The sequence below is a fragment of the Natator depressus genome, chromosome 3 (genome assembly GCF_965152275.1).
Source record: "Natator depressus isolate rNatDep1 chromosome 3, rNatDep2.hap1, whole genome shotgun sequence".
Lineage (NCBI taxonomy): Eukaryota > Metazoa > Chordata > Testudines > Cheloniidae > Natator > Natator depressus.
The window spans coordinates 111,460,482-111,482,127 of record NC_134236.1 but is presented as its reverse complement, the minus strand read 5'-3'; the positions used below and the strand labels follow the sequence as shown (position 1 = coordinate 111,482,127).

At 43.7% G+C, this 21,646-nt stretch overlaps 1 protein-coding gene across 1 annotated transcript in view; it reads right to left on the bottom strand.

Moving 5' to 3' along the window:
- ADGB (androglobin) overlaps nt 1–16,680 on the bottom strand; it is a 231,146-nt gene extending 214,466 nt beyond the window's left edge. Inside the window, exon 1 of the mRNA XM_074948571.1 lies at nt 16,521–16,680. Within this exon, the coding sequence (XP_074804672.1) occupies nt 16,521–16,597 (77 nt within the window). The 5' untranslated portion in view covers nt 16,598–16,680. The remainder of the gene's footprint in view (nt 1–16,520) is intronic.
- Nucleotides 16,681–21,646: the final 4,966 nt, after the last annotated feature.

Genomic DNA, 21,646 nt, shown 5'->3' with positions numbered 1-21,646 from the left:
GCACCGCTACAGACTAGGGACCGAATGGCTAGGCAGGAGTTCTGCAGAAAAGGACCTAGGGGTGACAGTGGACGAGAAGCTGGATATGAGTCAACAGTGTGCCTTGTTGCCAAGAAGGCCAATGGCATTTTGGGACGTATAAGTAGGGGCATAGCCAGCAGATCGAGGCACGTGATCGTTCCCCTCTATTCCGACATTGGTGAGGCCTCATCTGGAGTACTGTGTCCAGTTTTGGGCCCCACACTACAAGAAGGATGTGGAAAAATTGGAGAGAGTACAGTGAAGGGCAACAAAAATGATTAGGGGTCTGGAACACATGACTTATAAGGAGAGGCTGAGGGAACCGGGATTGTTTAGTCTGCAGAAGAGAAGAATGAGGGGGGATTTGATAGCTGCTTTCAACTACCTGAGAGGTGGTTCCAAAGAGGATGGTTCTAGACTATTCTCAGTGGTAGAAGATGACAGGACAAGGAGTAATGGTCTCAAGTTGCAGTGGGGGAGGTTTAGGTTGGATATTAGGAAAAGCTTTTTCACTAGGAGGGTGGTGAAACACTGGAATGCGTTACCTAGGGAGGTGGTAGAATCTCCTTCCTTAGAAGTTTTTAAGGTCAGGCTTGACAAAGCTCTGGCTGGGATGATTTAATTGGGGATTGGTCCTGCTTTGAGCAGGGGGTTGGACTAGATGACCTCCTGAGGTCCCTTCCAACCCTGATATTCTATGATTCTATGAACACTGTACAGCACCAGTATAGACAGTGCACCAGCACTGGTAGCTATGCCCCTCGTGGACGTGGGTTTTTTAGAGCTCTCCCAGCACTCTGCCATGACTACACAAGCTATGTTAAAGCGCTGCCGTGGCAGCACTTTAACATTGCCACGGCAGCGCTTTAACGTTGCCAGTGTAGACTAGCCCTAAGACGGTCACTCATTTGTGTGTATATGTTTACCTGATTTAACCTTGTAAATAACTCATTTCCTTTTACTTAGTTAATAAATCTTTAGTTAACTATAAGCGCTGTCTTTGGTGTAAGATCTAAACTGCAATTGATCTGGGGTAAGTGACTAGTCTTTTGGGGCTGGGGGGTAACCTGAATATTGTTGTGATTTTTGGTGCAAAGGACCATCGGTCACAAAGACAAGCTTGCCTCGGTAGCAAGACAGATCGGAGTACTCATGGGGACTGTCTGTGACTCTGTGGTTAGAGTGGAAGAGTGCCTGAGGAGTTTACACTTGATTGTGAGTTCTATACTTAGATTTCATCAATGAGTTTGGGGTTTGTGTCCTTACCAGTCTACGCTACTCATGCACTTGAGCCACGCAGACACCTTGACAGAGATAATGTAAAATCAAGGGGAATGGGAAGGAAAGAACCTTAAGTGGTCAACTTCAACAAAGATCAGAGGGGTAGCTGTGTTAGTCTGGATCTGTAAAAGCGGCAAAGAGTCCCAACTTCGAAAAAGAATGTGTAGTTCACAAACTGGTGGCCCTTTTCAGATGGTCCTGTTGCTCCACCTCTTCTGTACCTCCTTCACTCACGCAGAGCAAAATACAGCTCCATTCTTTTAACAAGTGGCAGATCATAATTGGCTAACCAACACCAATTAAGTGTTTGGCAACCTTAACTAAAAGCATCACTATATACTTCTCCAATAATGTCTGCTGTACAGGCAGCATCTATAGCCTTATATGGGCTCAGATATGTTGTGCTGAATCAGACTGTAAAAGCTGAGTGAAAGATTTAAAAAAATCCAACCTCTCAGGCAAACCAGCATGAAAATTTAGGGTGATCAAATTATATTTTATGGCTGCCTGTATGCATTACCTTTATAGAACCTAAAATAGCCTGGTCATGTATAGATTATAAATATAAAAGATAGCAGCAGTGTTTGTAGAATTAATTCACAATTTTCAGGGCTTCTTTCTGAAAATAACTTTAAAGTTTATTAATCATTGTTCATTTTTAAACTATTAGTACTTCTATGATAAGTCACGTAATTTCAGGTATGTATTAGATAGCAACAAATACCACTTAACAGTAGGAAAACAATGTAAAACAAAATTTTACTGCAGCAACAGACGCTCATTAGAAAAGTGAGATAATCAGAAATAACCTGCCTTGCAATTACTGCAGATTACTAAACTTACAGGATGATATTTTCTCACCCATCTTGTGATCCTCCATATCCTTCTCTGTCATAGGGACAGCAGTGCGACTATGCCATCTGAAAAAAGAAAAGGAGAACTTGTGGCACCTTAGAGACTAACAAATTTATTTGAGCATACGCTTTCGTGAGCTACAGCTCACTCACGAAAGCGTATGCTCAAATAAATTTGTTAGTCTCTAAGGTGCCACAAGTACTCCTTTTCTTTCTGCGAATACAGACTAACATGGCTGCTACTCTGAAATATGCCATCTGAGTTTTGTAGACTAGAGTTACACATCACTTGCATATTGATTGAAACATAGCCAAAATTGTCTTGCAAACATATTGAACAAAAGGGGTAACAGAATGAAGCTGTGTGAAAGCCCACTTGATAAACAGATGTCCAACACTGGCCTCCAAGATCTGAGAGGAAAGAGCAGATCAACCCTAACCAGGGTTCAACAGAGAGCTCAACAATACCCAGTGGTCAAAGACAGCAGACAGATCTAAAACAATCACCATGGACATTTGACCTCTGTTTGTCACTAGGAGGAAATCATCATAAACAAAATAGTGCTATCTTCATGCCACACAGGCTGTATGCCAGATTGAAAAGAGTTAAGAAAGTCTGAGGACTCTATCTGGTAAAATTACTTTGCTACAACATTCAGTAAGTTTACTCAAAAAGAAAAAGTTAATAATACTGTGATAGCTGACAAAATTTTAAATGTCAAGGGTTGTGGGCTTAATGACTACTTCTTTGTGAATAGCTGGCATGGCACAGGGAGGCATTAATAAATTCATCCAAAAGCAGACCACTCATAATCCACGCCTAGCCCTGTTGGATTTTACTGGGCATGAGAGGCATAAGTCCAACTTGCAACAAGCAAGTCTTAGCTTCCAGAGAAGAAATGGCATTTGTCTCTTCTTGACATATTTCTGCAAATAAGGACAATCTTTTCTGTAATATCAATAAAAAACTCTGCATCAGAAACAGACTATTTCCACCACCCAGAATGTTTCCACTGGTCAAGATTTCACTGATAGGGTGGAAGAAAAAGTGTTTTTTATTTCTATGACAGACATAGCACAGATTTTCAAAAACCACATATTTGGCAAATCAGAGTTAGTAACCCTAACCTCCTCCCTGTGGGCCTGATCTAAAGTCTATTGAAGTCACTGGAAAGATTCTGACTTCAGTAGGCTGTAGTTCAGAACCTGAATATGTAACCTGTTGCAGACTCTCCTGCACACTAAAATGAATAAAACCTGTGTGCTACAGCAGGGCTGATACACTGAGATGTTGAATTCAAAGCACCCGTTGAAAGGACTAAGAACATTAAACAGGATATTTAGGGGAGGAATATAAGGCCCAATTACGTAGTGTGTCAAGTGCTATCAACACCCACTCCAATGGGAGTTAAGGCCAGTCAGCATCTCACAGAAGGCACTCATCACCTCAGAAGCGAAGTACTGGTCCCACTGAAATCAATGGTAAAAGTCCCATTGACTTCAATGGGACCAAGATTTCTCTCCAGGTCTTTCATGATTGAAGCCCCAAGGTGTGCTCAACACAATGACGATCCTGTTGAGAGAGTCTACTAGATCTGGTAATCGGCCTAGAAAGAACGCCATTATTATGGTTTACTTATATTGCTTATGAAAAATGGCATTAACTTATACATGATTTCATAGTCCAAAATTCAGTTTTCCATTTTAGTTTTCTAATTCAGTCTTTATCAATTCTGGCAAAGAACAAAGAATAACTCAATCTAAAATAGAATACTGAAAGGAAAATCTGAAAGCATTTGATTTAGTAGCTATTTTGCAACACAGTATTCAACAATAAATATTATATTAATAAAGTATCTATTTTGTAAACAAAAATTCTCCTAAAAAGTAAACTGAAGTAGCTATTTTTAAAACTAGTAAGATAATATATTCTGTGTTCTGTTAAAACTTTCAAAATCATTATAAAGTCCTGCTTCTAGCATTTCTGTTGCAGAAACCAAATACATTCTGCTGTGATTATACATGCATAACTCATTAACAGTAATCAGCATCATATGTGCAGAGGCAGAAATACAGGCCACGAAAGGAGTAGCAAGAAACTGCACCCTCGTTTTCTCATGAGGAAAACAAGTTTCCTTGTAAAATGTTTGCTTCAAGATAAAAATATCACTTCTTAATAGATTAGAACAAGCTGTCACCTCTTTCTCTTGATTTAAATGCACTATCTCTGGTTCAACAGAACTTCCTCACAGCTTAGACCAGAAGGCTTAACTGATGGTTTGTTGAACTAGAAGAGATATATGTTGTACTAACCTGATGCTTTTTCAACTTATGCTTTATAAACAGGCTTCATACATCCAAAAGATCTTAATCATATTAAGAAGCTGACAAAAAAGTAATCAGGGATAGGGTAGTCTGCAAAACAATACGAGAATTACTACAACTTCAGGTTGTTTGTCAAATGGATTTTTAGTGTTGCCAGCTTTTGTGGCCATCACTGAACACCAGGGGTGGGCAAACTTTTTGGCCTGAGGGCCACATCGGGTTTCCAAAATTGCATGGAGGGCCGGTTAGAGGAGGCTGTCTCCCCAAACACCAAGGCATGGCCCAGCCTCCATCTCCTATCCGACCCCTCCGCTTCTTGCCCCCTGACAGCTCCTCCGGGACCTCTGCCCCATCCAACCCCCTTGTTCCCCGCCCTCTGACCGCCCTGACCCTTATCCAGTGATGAGCTGCCAAAATCTTAACAACGGGTTCCCTCCTCACCCCACAAGGGGGTCGCTGCTCACCCCCGCCCCCCCGGGACTCCTGCCCCATCCAACCCCCGCCCCGTTCCTTGACGCCCCCCCCCTCCAGGACCCCTGCCCTATCCACCCCCCTCCCCTGTCCCCTGGGCGGGAGGATCTCGTGGGCCACCGTAGTGGGTGCCCACCCCACCCCTAAGAGCCTGTGGAACCTGCCGGGGGGCGAGGTGGGGAATCCCAGAGGTGCTTACCTGGGGCAGCTCCCAGGAAGCATCTGGCAGGTCCCTCTGGCTCCTAGGGGCAGGGGAGCATAGCTGGGAAGGAGCACATGGAGCGGCCACTCCCCCAGTGATCACATCAAAAGTGGTGCCCTAGGCGCCGACTTCCTGGGTGCTCCGGGGCTGGAGCACCCATGGGGAAAATTTGGTGGGTGAAGAGCACCCATTGACAGCTCCCCGCCCTGCGCCCGGCCCCAGCTCACCTCACCTCCGCTCCTCCTCCTCCCCTGAATGCACCGCCCAGCCCTGCTTCTCTGCCTCTCGGCTTTCCGCAAATCAGCTGTTCAGTGGGAAGCCGGGGAGGGCTGAGAAGCAGGCGGCAGCTTCCCGCTCAGGCCGAGGGTGGTGGAGGTGAGCTGGGGCGGGGAGCAGTTCCCCTGCGTGCCCCCCCCCCCCCACATTGAGTTACCTGCTGCGGTGCGGGTGGCCCTCCTCGTGCCCTCCGCCCCAGCTCACCTCCACCTCCCTGGGCCTCAGCGGGAAGCCACAGCCTGCTTCTCAGCCTGCCCCAGCTTCCCGCGTGAACAGCTGATTCGCGGGAAGCCTGGGGTAGGGGGCGGAGAAGCAGAGCGGGGTGGCGCGTTCGGGGAGGAGGCGGAGGTGGAGCAGAGGTGAGCTGGGGCTGGGACTGGGACCAGGGCCAGGAGGGGAGCTGCCGGTGGGTGCTCTGCACCCACCAAATTTTCCCCTTGGGTGCTCCAGCCATGGAGCACCCATGGAGTCGGCGCCTAAGGCACCACTTTTGGCCGGTTAAATTTAGAAGCCCTTTTAGAACCGGTTGTCCCTCACGGAACAACCGGTTCTAAAAGGGCTTCTAAATTTAACAACTGGTTCTAGCGAACCGGTGGAAACCGGCTCCAGCTTACCACTGCCACCACCCCGAACTCCCCTGCCTTCTATCCAACCCCCCCTGCTCCCTGCCCCCCCTACCACGCAGCATAGAGCACTGGTGGCTGGTGGCACTCCAGCTGCGCCGCCCAGAGCACCGGGTCAGGCCGCGGCTCTGCAACTGCGCTGCCCAGTGGCCCAGGGAAGCGGGGACAGCAGGGGAGGGGCCAGGGGCTAGCCTCCCAGACCAAGAGCTCATGGGCCAGGCAGGAGGTCCCTTGAGCCGGATGTGGCCTGCGGGCCGTAGTTTGCCCACCTCTGCTGTATACTGTCAGTAACAAAGAAAGAGAGCTTGATCCTCTCCTATGCTACAATTTGTGCTGTGAATCAAGTAAAAAAAAATCAGTCTGCTAGTACATGCCAGAGCAGCAGCTAATTTAAGAAGATACAATATGTGCACATAAATCACATCATTTAGGCTTTTATCTCTGACCCCTGAGACAATGGGCCTGATTCTCACTTATATTAAGGCCACTCTACATCATGCTGGCAGAAGAGGCTGAAAGTGTGAACAAATGTCTTTCTAAAAGATATGCTGTAGCTCAAACTGAGGTTCTGGCTTGATGCAGAAATTTCTGGGTGAAGTTCTATGGCGTGTGTTATGAAGGAGGTCAGTTTAGATTATCATAGTAATAGGTTTGGGCATTTGACCAGTCCAAAAATAATTGGTCAACTGACCAGTCAAATATTGTCAAATAATGTCAAAAATGGTCATATTTTAAAGCACTAATTTAGCAGAACAGCAATAAAAAAAGAGTAAGATGTTATGGTCTTCAGTAGGCTTAGACTTAGATAATACATATGCCTAGTTACAAAAAAATAAGTCATTTAACTGAGTGATTTTTAACTCAGAAAAATGCAAAACACAATGAAATGAAGTTTTAAAAACTGAAATAATTGTTACTATCCTTTTTAGCGATGTTAGGTTAAAAGTGAACATTCTTCAAGACTGAAGTGTTACGAAAGAGAAAAATGAAATTAAACAGAAATAAAACAAACACGTAGCATCTATAAAGAGAAAAAGTCATTTTTAAATGCACTTAAGCTAGGTAGGCAACAGGCCAACTCCTTCAGGAGCTTAATGGCTGTGCATCTTTTCTCTTTGTGTAGGGGGAGTTCATTTCTGAGTTATTTTCTGTATATTTGTCTAGTCAATTTAGATTGTAAACTCTTTGAGGCAGGGACTGCGTCTTTTAACTTGTTTAATGTGCTTTGTAAACTGCCACATACATAGATAGTCTGGTGTACAATAAAGACATACATACATATGTTTGTTCTAGAAGATTCCAACCAATCAAGATGCTGAACTTTGAATTTGATAGTTCACCTTTTTCACAACAGGTGGCATTAGCATGTGGTACAGTTAGTGATCAAGACATTAAGTAGACTTGCTAATAGATGGCACCATGATGTAACCAAAAAGGCAGGCTGCTCCCTACATCAGGGCATTCTTGCTGAAATATTTTACTGTTATTAAATAATAGATGGTCAATTGACCGGTCAATTTACTGGTTTGCCAAGCCTACATATCAGTGCCTTCTGGCCTTAAAGTCTATAAATCTATTAATAAAATGAACATGCATTTTAAGACATCTTTACACTATCAAAGTGGTATATGGTGGATGTAAATGAGAATCAGGTCCTGTGGATCTGCTTCTTATCTCAACAACACTGGATTTACATTGGCTTAATCTTTCCATTATAGCAGTTACACTTAGTTTATACTAGGGTGAGAGCTGAGGCATGTCCTATGCCTTCCATTTCCAATTTTAGATCTCAATATAATTAATGTAAATATTTTCTCTCACTCTTTGTACATTTTCTCAGCAAAAATCTGTAACTAATTTATGCTATGCATCCGATGAAGTGAGCTGTAGCTCACGAAAGCTCATGCTCAAATAAACTGGTTAGTCTCTAAGGTGCCACAAGTACTCCTTTTCTTTTTTCTTTTTACGAATACAGACTAACACGGCTGTTACTCTGAAACCTGATATTTGCTATTCTCTATCCTACCTAAAGTGGTCTCATCTGATAATGCTTGATGTGAGATATCAAAGGAAAAATGCTATTCTGGCTAAACTACAGCGATAATTCTGTTCACTTGAATTATTTTTTTTAATTGTGTGATAGCAGCTCTTGTGAATTAGTGATTTTATTATGTAAGTTAAGTATTTTCAGTTTCCAAAGAAAAGGCATCGTTTTCTTCAGAGGACCAAGGAGTAACCAAGAAGCATATTGTAAGGCTACCTCTTCAGAGACAATGACTTGAAATGCTGCCTTAGTGGATTTCACCTGAGGTAAATCTGCAGATGATAGCCCACCCCTAAAGAACTTGTACATGGGAAATCAAGGTAATATCTCTTTCCCTTACTGAGGCAACTAAGACTGCACTAGAAAATAAAAAGCTATTGTCACAGGTTGGAGGTTGAAAAATTATATTTGATATACTAATTATATGTATCAAGAAACATGGAATTACTGAACATATAATTGGGTGATAAGTAATAGCCAACATGGATTTGTCAACAAATCATGCCAAACCAACCTAATTTCCTTTTTGACAGGGTTACTGGCCTAGTGGATGGGGGAAAGCTGTAGACAGGATATATTTTGATTTTATTTAAGCTTGTGACACAGCTTCACGTGATATTCTCATAAGCAAACTAGAGAAAGGTGATCTAGATGAAATTACTAAAAAGAGGGTGCCCAACTGGTTCAAAGATCATATTAAAAGAATAGCTATCAATTGTTCTCTGTCATATTAGGAGGACATATCTAGTGCGGTCCTGCAGGAGTCCAGTACTATTCAATATTTTTATTAATGACTCAGATAATGGAGTGGTGAATATACTTATAACGTTTGTGGATGACCAAGCTGGGAGCGGTTGCCAGCCATTTGGAGGACAAGATTAAAATTCCAAATGACCTTGTTGAATTGGAGAAGTGGTACAAGATGAACTTCAACAAAGACAAGTGCAAAGTACTACACTGCAGAACAACTGGCTGGGTGGTCGTACACGTGAAAATGAGTTGGGGATTACAGTGAATCACAAATGAGAGTCAACAATGTAATACAGTTCCAAAAAAGAATAATATTCTCGGATGTATTAACAGAAATGTTGTATGTAAGACATGAGATGTAACTGTCCTGCTCTACTTGGCACTGGTGAGGCCTCAGCCAAAGTTTTGTGTCCACATCTGGGTGCCACACTTTAAGGAAAATGTGGACAAATTGTAGAGAACCCAAAGGAGAGTTACAAAAATGATAAAAGGTTTAGAAAACCTGACCTTATGAGGAAAGGTTAAATCTGGCTTAGTCTTGAGAAAAGATGACAGAGGGGGGATCTGATAACATTCTTCAAATATATTAAGGGCTGTCACAAAGAGGATGGTGATCAATTGTTCTCCTTGTCCAATGAAGGCTGGACAAGAAGTAATGGGCTTAATCTGCAGCAAGGGAGTGTGCCGCTGCACTCCATAATGTTTTATGGAAATATGCTTATGAGTGTGAACATAATGTAACTGTATAAACTTTATACAGAGTAAAACAGATTTATTTGGGGTTTGGATCCCGTTGAGAATTGGGTGTCCGGGTTCTGGAGACAGGTGACCTGCTGAGCAGTTTTTGGTTTAAAGTCTGCAGTTCTGGGGGCGTGGACGAGACATGGGTCTGTGTTGCAGCAGGCTAGCGTGTCCAGCTCAACAAGGCAGGGTTCTGGAGTCCCAGGCTGGCAGGAAAAATGGGCTCAGAGGTAATCTCAGCACATCAGGTGACAGTCCCAAGGGGTTCTCTGTGACCGAACCCGTCACAGGGAGCTTTAGGTTACATACCAGGAAAATCTTTCTAACTATAAGGATAGTTAAGCTCTGGAATAGTCTTCCAAGGGAGGTTGTGGAAGCCCTGTAATTTGGGATTTTTAAGAACAGGTTAGACAAATATCTGACAGCAACGGTTTATGTATAGTTGGTCCTGCGGCAGCGCAGGGTGCTGGTCTAGATGACCTCTCGAGGTCCCTTCCAGCCCTACATTTCTATGATTCTGTGATGTGAGAACTGTAAGTCTATGGCTAAAATAAAAACTATTGATCATCTAACATAACATTAAGTAAGGGAACTCAGAGAAACAAAGGACAGGAGAGTGACACAGGTGGCAAAGGATCCCTCGTTCTTTGCAAACTCTCACCTCAGACCTGACAAACTCACTGCACAAAACACATTTTATAGGATATTTTATCCACAGAGTAACACATAAGGTATCTACAGAAAGCTTGTAACTTGTCAAGATTCATAATCACTGCAAGATGTATGTATGGGTAATATTTAAGGAATAAGGTATTTATATTGAAAGTATGATTTATGGATTTAGAGTAGAAATTAGCTGCCAGGAAGTAAAGTGTCTCAGGGATGACCCATTCTAGCAAGAAGGAGCTGTCATCCTTCCCTAGTCAGCTGGTGAGGTAATGCAAGGTTCTATTTCTACCCTTTCCACATCCCAGAACAGTCAACGAAAAACCATCAAAGACAATTACAAATGATCAAAACCATTTGGAGGTAAAAGGGAATATTATAACAGGCAAGAGATCACCCTGGCTATGAATAAGGCAAAAAGACTGTTTCAATATAACAGAATGTCTGGATCCTGGTTCTTGTGAAACCAGCCAGCGCTGCAACAGACTCAACCTTCGAGGGGGAGCCTACTTTATTACATAAGACAGGTAACGGTATTGATAAGTGTAGACCCAGATTCAAGTTTTAAAAATTTTGTTTTTTTCTGTAACCACTTGTTTCCACCATTTTCTCTCACTTCTAGTTAAATCTTTACTCTTTCTTAAAGAAATCTACTTTTATTTTATAAATGCTCACAAGTGCTGTGTGGTTTACAGGAATGGTCATGTCACAGGGTGCTTCTTCAACTCCCCAGCGAGCAGCAGTTTTGCCTGGCCTATTTTTGTGGTCTCTCAGTCAAAAACACACACATTATGTTTCTTTTCCACTATGTGCACCTTTAATCCTCTATTTCCAAACAGCACAGGACATAGCACAGATATACAGCAGGAGGAACCTTTCACATAGCTTCTCTCTTCCATCCAGCTCACCTTCTAAGCTCTCCCCTGCTTTCTGTTCCTCCCAATTATATATCCTCCAAGTTACTGAGCCATTTGTCTCACTAGCACAGCAATTACCACCCAGTGTCAGTAATCCCCACCAGTAACAGGTTGATTGGTTCCAATTAAGCCCGAAGTCTTCTCTGTGCTACAGCAACCTCAGTGACCAGGGTGCTACAACTAGCACTCTGTCATGGGTGCTTTAAGGTAAAACTAGTAAATAGGGATTCCCTGCACTCAAAAGTGTAGTGTATCTAGAATTTCTGTGAGTAGACAGTATCAGGGGCTCGATGTCACAAAAGAATGATTCAAAGGGACTTGGCTATTGGGGTGCATCTATTACTACTAATTTGCAAGGCAAAGTTAGGGCTGGCATAGCCCACAGCAGAGTACTTGAGTAGCTAAAAGGCTGGAGCACCCAGGTGGTGTTAGGGAGCTGATACCCTACTACCATAAGAAGGACTCCTTCTCGCTGAAAGCAGGAGTTAATAAGGTGACTCCCAGTCCTGAGTACCCCAAGAATCATCACACGGAGATAGTCCCATCTTAAATTGGTATCTTTAACCTAAGAGTTATCTAAATATTAGTTGGCCAGCTCCAACAGATAAAACATTGTGTGGTAAATGCCAGTAATTGCATATGCAATAGAATCAAAGAAGAATTTCAAAAGCACCTTCCAATAGTGCACGAATTGATGTGACTAACATCTAATACACACAGTTTGTTCTTTTTCTCATCCTCTCTCCAGGGGCAAAATTGGGCATGCAGTGTAATTTGGGGGGGGGGGAGGGAGAGGCAGGATTAAATGTACACACGATGTGTTTATATTAGAGAAGGCAAGGTCAAAGTGTGTCTTGCCGTTAGAGTGGACAGTGGTAAGGTGCATAATTATCCTTCTTTCCTCCATTATGCCCAAGGAGTGGATTTGTAAACCGCACTGTAGCATTCTGTATCACTGGAAGCTATCATCACCTCTTAGGAAACTCCATGTCCAGGTATACTGAATCGCTGTAGTCCCGACAGAAGATGCTGATATGTACAACTGAGGCCAGATCATCATCCACCAGGATGGGAGAGAGTCTCTTAACCAACTGTAGATCATATAAAGCATTACTTGTGGATGCTACTATATATGAGAGCTTAGCATTAGTGAAGAATGCAGGAGTACTCCTTGTGAGTGTGTGTCTTCAAACAAATGAGACTGCAACATGGATGCAAACTCTTCAAAGTGTTTTCCTCTGACTACCAGCATCACTTCTGTCTTGCTTGGGTTCAGCTTCAACCAACTGTTCTTCCTCCATGAGTTGATTTCATCCAAGCAATGGGCCATCTTAGTGCTAGTGGTATGACTATATGTGATATAGAATAAGTAGAGCTTTGTCTCATCCGCATATTGCTGGCACTTGAGTCTATGTTGTCTCACTATTTCAGCTAGTGTCTGCATGTAAATGTTGAACAGGACCAGAGAGAGAATGGTCCTTGAGGGACTCCAAATGTGAGAGTTCTAGTGGTGGAGGTACTGTGACCTCCACCACTAGATCCATTACTGCCAACTGGTCGGGGGGGGGGGGCGGGGGCCGGCACGGCACATGAGATGCATAAGGTTTTATAAGGATTCCCTGGGTTGGATATATCTAATAGTTCACCGAAGGTGCCATGAGACCCAGTAGTAGCCCACAGGCTGACATAATCATTGGAAAACATATGTATGAATAATATTTATGTAATTATGTACCTATACTGAACATTATGTTCTTAAGGTCTTGGAGTTAAGGCAGGTCACCAGGAGGTGACATACCTTAGAAATATTCCCTTCAGACAGCAGGGAACAGATGTGAAATAAGAGATTGTGAAATCTACAAGATGAAACAGAGCAGGGAGTGTCCTGCTTATGAATAAAGATAAAAGATTGTTCTGGTATATGTTGGAGAGTAAGGAAACACACTGAATCCTTCACCTGGAACAAGCTGACAGCATATTTGTCTCATGAAAGGAGAATTACAGCCAGGCCTGGCCGTAAAGCACTGAAAGGATTTTGCGTGAGCAATATTCTGCAAGAACATAACTGCCATAATGGTCCATCTTGCCCAGTATCATGTCTCTGACAGTAGCCAGTACCAGAGCTTCAGGGACAAAGTAACAAGGCAATTTGGAGTGATCTGCCCTCTCTTCCATTCCGTGCTTCTGGTAGTCAGAGGTTTAGAGTTGCCCCAAGTATGCCCCTGACTATATTAGCTCATAGCCACTGAAGGACATATCTTCAGTATGCAGCACCCTTTGGTTTCAAGTAGTAATAACAACCCAAATACATGTTTCCGCCTTCAGCACCCCCACTATAAAAATTGTTCCAGCACCACTGTGCAAGTGTCCAGTGGGCCAGGTGCTGGACACTCCATGGAGACCCTCACAGGGCTTACAGCTTAGAGTGCGCCAACTGCTAACCCGTACAGAGACAATGAGGCCTGCGAGGCCTAGAGGGCAGTGCTTGTGTTGTCTGGGCCTGGTGGAACTGGGGAGCTGAACCATAGCAGGCACAGACAAGATTTCCTCACACTAAGTACAGGTGGCAGCTATGTGACTCATAGCCCTGTGTACCCCCAGGAAGTGTCACAGGTAGTTTTCCATTACTACATATTGGGTGCATCCCTCTAGGAAGGTCTTCAGCCCATTTTTCAGTGCTCTCTCATATGAGAGTCAGCCATCATCCATGCACAGCAAGAGTTTATCCATCAGTTCGTCTAAAGCAGTTTTTGTCCCATTCTCTGGCCTGAATCCTGATAGCACCAGGACTAAAGACTAGGCATTCTATACTCAGATAATCAAAAAACAATCTACTGGAATTTATTTATCTTTGCAGAAATAAACACTTTCACACAGCAAGATTATTCCCTATAGTATGTGTGCTGCTGCTTTAGTCCTGCCTAGTCTAGTTTTAAGTGTCTCAAGAGATGAGGCTTAGTGTTTCTATTCAGTGCATAAATATTTCGAATGTTGTTTATACTTAACTACCGAAGTGCCTGATAACATGCAGCAAACATCTAGTCATTATGCATTGTCTTCCCCTTGTATAAAAATAATACACATAAGTTTTCAATGCCAGATGGCTCTTGAAACTGATCTCCTTTATAACATCCCCCACTATGGATGGCATCCACAGTCAAATTCTTAAATCAGTCCACAGCATTGGGGTCCTTTTAGGTCCAAAAACTATGGAAGCAAACCCCGTTTCTGTTTGCAACTGGCCACAAGACTGTGTTCTGTACTATTAGAAAAAGAACTGGCCATAACAATCCACACATTTGGAACATATTGACACTCATATCTAGGAATCAAGCCACAAATCTTAAAAAATCTCCAATTGAAGCAGCCTGTCAATGTAGCAACACAGGGCACCATGAACATAACAATCCAGTGCTCTGCCTTCTGGTTTGAATACACGTTCAAAGTAAATGTCCTGATATTCAAAGCTCCCCATGGGGCTGATCATAGCTAATGGAGAGATCCTGCTGTCTTCCTCTGTAATCATGACCTCCCTTAACAGCTACAACCCACTGGAACAATTAAACTGTCAACCAGTGTAGGATGCTCCTAATGGAAGAAGCAGAACTTTCATAGGACCTAGACCTAAACTATGGAACTCAATCCTGCAAGAGAAAAGAACGGGCTTTGGAATAAACCACTTTCTGAACTAAATTCAATATTCATTTAGTCAATTAACACAAAAGCAAACAAAGACCCCAACAAACAAATCAACCCATTTCTCTGAAGGGGCCCACGGCGGCGGCGGGTCTCTTACTCTTTGGTGGGGGCGCTGATGATGGGAAAAAAGAAAGAGAGGTTTTTATTTATATTTTTAAATATTTGAGAGGTACCCAGATACTATGGTGATGGGAGCCATATGTATCTAGGTAGAAGTTTCCAGATGACATCATCATCGTTAGGACAAAATATTTGAACCAGGCTGTTTTGAAAAACAGATATTTTGTTTGAAAAAATATATATTTCAATTTGTTTCCGTTTTGGACAGTCTACAATAGAAACTTTAAATGAAAAATATTCCTTGCTGGTTGTGCAAAATTTGTTTTCATTGGGTTTTGAAAATTTTTTTACCACCAATTTTAGTTGGTCAGCTTAGTGCCAGAGTGACGTATTTTCATTTTCAAAATGTGTCGACTTTGAAAACTAACAGAAAGTCCAAGGAAAACTCAGAAAAAATGACAAAAAAACCCAAACAACTGCAGAAAATAAACTGAACAAAAATGTTGTTTACATTTCTGAGCTTTCTTTTTTCAAACCAGTTCTAACAGCTACAAAGAGAACAACATTCACAAATGATGCCCTAGTGCAAGTACCCTGCAGCCACAAAGGTCCACAGGAACAGCCAAAGGCCATGGGGAGAGGGGAGGGGCGTGTGAGAGAGAAGGAACCTTCTGATTCCTGAGTCCGACAAGGACACCTGGGCCCCGTACTGCCGCGTTCACGGGGCGAGGGAAGGACGGAGAAGCTAGAACTAGGCTGGTGACACTCAGGCATTAGGACAGGGAGCCTCATGCAACTTTGAGCCAAGCGCAATACAAACCCCACTTGTGGAAACTTGGACTATTTCTGTACAAAGTAATTAAGCCTCGGAGGGAGGGAGGTGGGGGGGAAGCAGCGGGTGGAGTGGAGAGGAGAGAGAGTGTGGGGGGGGGGGTGAGAAAACCTGGATTTGTGCTGGAAATGGCCCAACTTGATTATCATACACATTGTAAGGAGAATGATCACTTTAGATAAGCTATTACCAGCAGGAGAGTGGGGTGGGGGGAGGTATTTTTTCATGCTTTGTGTGTATAAAAAGATCTTCTACACTTTCCACAGTATGCATCCCATGAAGTGAGCTGTACCTCACAAAAGCTTATGCTCAAATAAATTGGTTAGTCTCTAAGGTGCCACAAGTACTCCTTTTCTTTTTGCGAATACAGACTAACATGGCTGTTACTCTGAAACCAGAGAGAGAGAGATCTCCCCGGTAGGGGGGAGGCGCGTCCACTGGCTCGGTGCAGACACTGTTTGTGCCTTCGGCGGGTGGGGGGAGACAAAACAACTTCCCCAACCAGAGCCAGCTGGAGCTGGTCCATTTCCTAATGTTGCCAAGCGAGTGACCCACCCCCACCGCAAGGACCCGGCTAGGGCACCCCGCGCCACTGGGTGCTGGGGAACGGGCTGCTGCGCCCCTGGCTCTGGGGAGGAGGCTGGCTGGGGGGGGCGCTGGCTGGGGCATCCCCGAAGGGCAGGGGTGCCCGCCGGCGAGGGCTGCATGCGGGCGGCCTCTGGGCGAGGAGCCGGCGGCGGCGGCGGCGGGTCTCTTACTCTTTGGCGGGGGCGCTGATGTGCGCAGAGTTGTTGCGAGTGAGCAGCTCCTTCTTCTTGCTTTGCTTGGAGGCCATGATGGCGCCGCCGCCGCCGCCCCCGGCCCGCTGCTGCAGCCCGGCCGCGCTTCAGCCGCGGGGGCCGCGTCCGCTCCGCGTTGCTAAGAGACGCGGAGCCGCGAGGCGGCGGAGCGAGCCCGGGGGAGCGGGGCTGGGCGCCCGGGCACGCCGTGAGGGCGGGGGGTGGTGTCGTGTCGTGTCAGCGGAAGTAGAAGAGACAGAGGGTAAATCACTAGTGGAGGGGGGTAAAATCGGGGGGACACTGGGGGTAAAATCCAGGGGGCGGGAGGAGGGGACCGAGGGCCTTCGTAGGGGTGGGGGGTTCATGAAGGAGCCACAGCGGGGTTTCCCCTTTGTGTTGGAGGAAAGGTGTTTAATTGTCACAAAGGCAAGGAGTAAGGGAGGGCAGGCAGGGGAGAGACACCATGTAGTTTGTTAGGTGGGAACATCGCTGCTCAGCTTGAAACATAATTAGGGAGGAGGAGATGTAAGCCAAAAGGGGGGCAGAGGGAGGTAGGGTGAAAGCAAGAGTAATCTAAGATCTAAGAGTAATCTAAGATGGGGGCTCAACTAGACATCTCAGGGCCAGGCAGCTGCAAAGGTGGCATAAAGCTCCCTCACCCTGCACTCAGCACAGCTGGGCAAGACCAAAACTCTGCCTCATGTGTTTAGGCATAAGCCATCTGTGGTTCATTCTGTGCTGTTTGGAACAATAATGATCTCCCATCACTCTCTGAGAGGATTCAGAGTAGCAGCCGTGTTAGTCTGTATCCGCAAAAAGAAAAGGAGGACTTGTGGCACCTTAGAGACTAACAAATTTCTTTGAGCATAAGCTTTCGTGAGCTAGCTCGGGGCGGGGCTTATGAAAGCTTGTGCTCAAATAAATTTGTTAGTCTCTAAGGTGCCACAAGTCCTCCTTCTCTGAGAGGAATTGCACATGATGCTTACCAAATCCAAATCAGTTCAGTCAGAGAAGTTGAACACAGATGCTAGCTAGAGAGTTGATCTGCGAGTGTCTTTCCCAACCCTAAGGGTTAAACACTTTCAGCTGTGATTTTGGTGTTTATAATACTATTCTGCCAGTGTAATTATGTTCAGAGAAGCAAAGAAAAAAAGTGTTGTCTGCCTACTATGGAACCAACAAAAAACTGCAGAGGGAGCTGCTAACTCAAAGCACAGGAGTCCTATGGCAAGCATCCCTCATCTTTATTAGAAAGTTAGGTCATGTTGAATACAACCTTGACAAGTCATTTTCACTAGCATGATGCTGAACATGACTTAACTTCTCTTGTCTATGGTGACTATGTTTAACATTGCATCAAAACTCAACACTTTGCTAAGATCAGTCAAAACAGTTAAAGCCCAATTCTTCAAGAGAAACAATATGGATCCCTTGGAAGGATTTGGCCCAAACTGTTTTTGCTAATCTCAACTGAATACTCTCTGCTGAGGGAGCTAGCCACATATACATGTGAAATCAGTAAATCTCATCTTTTTGGAAGATTGGTGATTCAAAAAAAGTTTGCTTACTTTTAATAAGTGTCTCTTTTAAAAATTATGTAACTTCATAATGGAGAGACAGGGTGGGTGAGATAATATCTTTTATTGGATAATAACTTTTATTGTCTTTCCCACCAACAGAAATTGATCCAATAAAAGATATCACTTCACTCACCTTGTCTCTCTAATATCCTGGGACCGCATGGCTATGCCTACACTGCATATAACTTCATAATAGCTTTCAAGAAAATTAGGTTTTCTTCGTGAGAAAAGGCATGTCAAGTTTCATTTAAAATAAAAGGAATATATTTTAGAGTCTATTGTTAGCACTTTACCCTTCCCATCAGCATTCATTTGTTTGTAACCCTTCTGCCAGGTGGAGTTGGGAGCAACAAGGGCCGGGTTCAGCATCTAGGTGTTTCCATTTGACAATACAACACAGAACCAGCTCAAATCCCAAAATTACACACCACCCCGGCTGCCTCTAAGAGGCAATACTTCCCCTCTCACAAGCACTGAGTCTGTGTATGGAAAAGAAAACTTTTTTAAAAAGGGGAAGGGAACCAGGCATTAAATTGGAAAAACACCACAAGCATGATTCGAAAACATATGACTATGAGCAAAACACCCACCCCAGAGGTAGTGGGTAGTGTCCTTTTGATCAGTCTCTCATCTCGTGGTGTGAAAGTCTGAGAAACAAATGTCCCTTTAACATATGACTCCCCTCTCCCTCCACCGCACCCCATTCACTGTTGTTGTCCTTGGGCAGCAATGACCCAGAGTTCAGAGGTGCACTTGCATGAGTTCACCTCCCACCCTGGGGGCGGGGAGGAATCCAGCAATGTTTCAGCTGCTGCTGCCCTGCTTTTCACTTTGTCTCATTGCCTTTGTAGCTGTTAGAACTTGTAGCTGTTAGATCTGCCAGAAGGTCCAACATCGCTCACTCCTCCACTGGCTGCTCCACCAGCAGCTTTGCTGTCACTCATTCTGCCATCGGCTGCTCCACCATCATTCACTCTGCCACTGTCCTCTCTACTGCAGCTTTGGGGATGTCTTGAGGTCCTACCACTTAACACAGGTCTCAGTGATTTCAGCTGTTAGGTGGGGAGCCTCACTCTTTCACCAAAGAAACTGTCCCATAGCAAGTCTAATGATTAGAGCTTATTATTGGTTATTTCAGCTCTAGTGATCTATAACAAAAGACTTTCAATTTAGTCTTAATCAGCTCTCTTGTTACACAGTAGAGAGAGAAAAAGGAAGAGAAGAATCAAATAATATCTATGACCCTTAGATAGAACCACAGCCACAAAAGAAAGATAGCTATCTCCACTAGCCTTTGGCACCCCTACCCCCTGTTTAATGAGCACAGTTCAGTTGAGGGTGAACCCCATAATCAGGGCATGCCAAGCACAGTTCTCCCCTTGATTCACACAAGGATAACACTTTATTATCCCTGAACCCAATCATAAAGTGACTTGCAATCCAACACCAGCCAAAAAATGATCATTTGGGTAAAGCAGCTCCATTATGCTTTGCACCAAGGCACAGTGGGTATGTCTATGCAAACCAGATCAGTTCCTGAAGTCTTCTCCCCCCAGCTCATCACTAGATATCAGAGGAGAGCTCATTCAGACCCTGCTTACACATTATTAGAAATAATAGTGTTATGGGTATGAGTTGAGCTTTGTAAAACACGTATGTTTGGCCAAATCCTGCTTGCCTTCACTCCGTTCCTCACAGCTGCCAGAGTTAGTTTAGTCAAGCCAGTGATTCAGTGCACCCAGAATTTTTATAGGTGACCTACAAAGGGAAAAAATTGGATTTCCACTCCTTACTTTTTTATGATGAATAATGAAATACCTGTTAGGGGTTCTCTTACATTATTTAATTGCTTTCTTCCTGTCCCTCCCCTCCCCCCCAATAGAAATTCAAGTCTCATACAATCTATTTTCCCCCAAAAAGACTTCTTGTAGATTTATGACATCCAAGATAATTAGCAAAAGAAATCTGATTGCCCTAGGAATTTATGTTGACTGCCAAGCTCCTCCCATGTAAGACCTCAATCCAGCAAAGGCATACATGCTTAGTTTTGCACATTGTCAGTAGTCCCATTGACATGAAAAGATATGCCTTTGTGGAATTGGGACCTAAGTGCTTTTCTTAGAGCTAATCATTTGGGAAGGAAAAGCTCCTATTATACATGTGAGTCATTCAACCAGATGTGTAGTGCATGGAGGAGAGGGGTGGAAGGAGTTATGCAATTCAAGAACGGCATAGTCTACAGATTCTTTGGACAGGGCCCATGGTCGCTTTCATCCTTGCAGTGTTTGAAACCATGGGAACTATAGCCCTTATGGCATCATTCACAGTCCTGAAATCTATGGAAGCAGATCTAAGAAATCCTCCAGAAGGCTAGGGTTGTGAAAGTATGGTTAGAGATTGATATGAGGGAATGGATATGTATGCTATTCTGTGGAAGGAAGCAAGTGTGATGTGTGTGGAAGTTGTGGATGGATGTAGTGGATATGGGGAGAAGCGTGATGTGATGTGTGATGTACACGTCATGTGGGTGAGTAGGCATAGATGTGGTGAAATTTGATGTGAGAGTCTTGTAAAAGATCAAGTGGGGATGTACACACCAACACAAGTGTTTAGCCACACAACCTACATACATGCCACACATCATGTTGAGCAAGGGATAGGGTAGCAGGGTGCGGGGTGAGGGCGGGGGGTGATGGGTGGGGTGAGTGAGAGAGAGCAAAACTGAAGTTCCTAAGATTCTAGTATGTGTTAGAAGGGTATATGTGTGCTCACTCTCTCTGGACAATTAAAAGTTACAGGCAGCAAAATGTCTAGTGATCTTTAGGGAATAATCCTGTAACGACAGGTACTGACCTGTCTTTTCTATTATTCGTTTACATTGTCTGCTTCTTGGTTTGCTACATTACCTGATATTTGTCTTTAACTATGGTCTTTTGATTTTACCAACAGAGAAGAGGATAAAATCCTAAAACTTGGAGAGCAGTATGTTTAAAAAACACTGCTACACAATGAACAAAATTGTCCATTCACAAGTGTCTGATATCACATCCCTTAATTACAAGTTTTGCCCATTAGAGAATAGAAATAAAATATGCAATATGAAACTGTGGAATACAAGTTTCCCCAGCACTTCTAATGCAGCATTACATTTTACCTTTTTTGGTTTTATTTATAATGTTTTTCTAGTAGTAATTTATATTGTGCTAATCACTAGTTTTCCTGATGCAGTTAAGATTTTTGTTTTTGTTTTAAAAGACAACCATTAGGCGGCAAAGACATTGGTTAACAAAAACAAAATGTCCAGCTCAAGACAAAATGCTACTTATTTGCAGTGATGGATGTTTTACAATTTTTAAATAGTGGATTTAGTATTTGTGAAAGGTCTTGAACTGATAGCACTTGAAACTAAAGCTCTTTATGTAATAGTATTTACTGGAGTCAGTACATGTGACATCCCCCAGGGTACAATCTGGACTGTTGAATCACTGTGTTCCTTTAATTCTCTAGCCCAGGGTGCCTTTTACA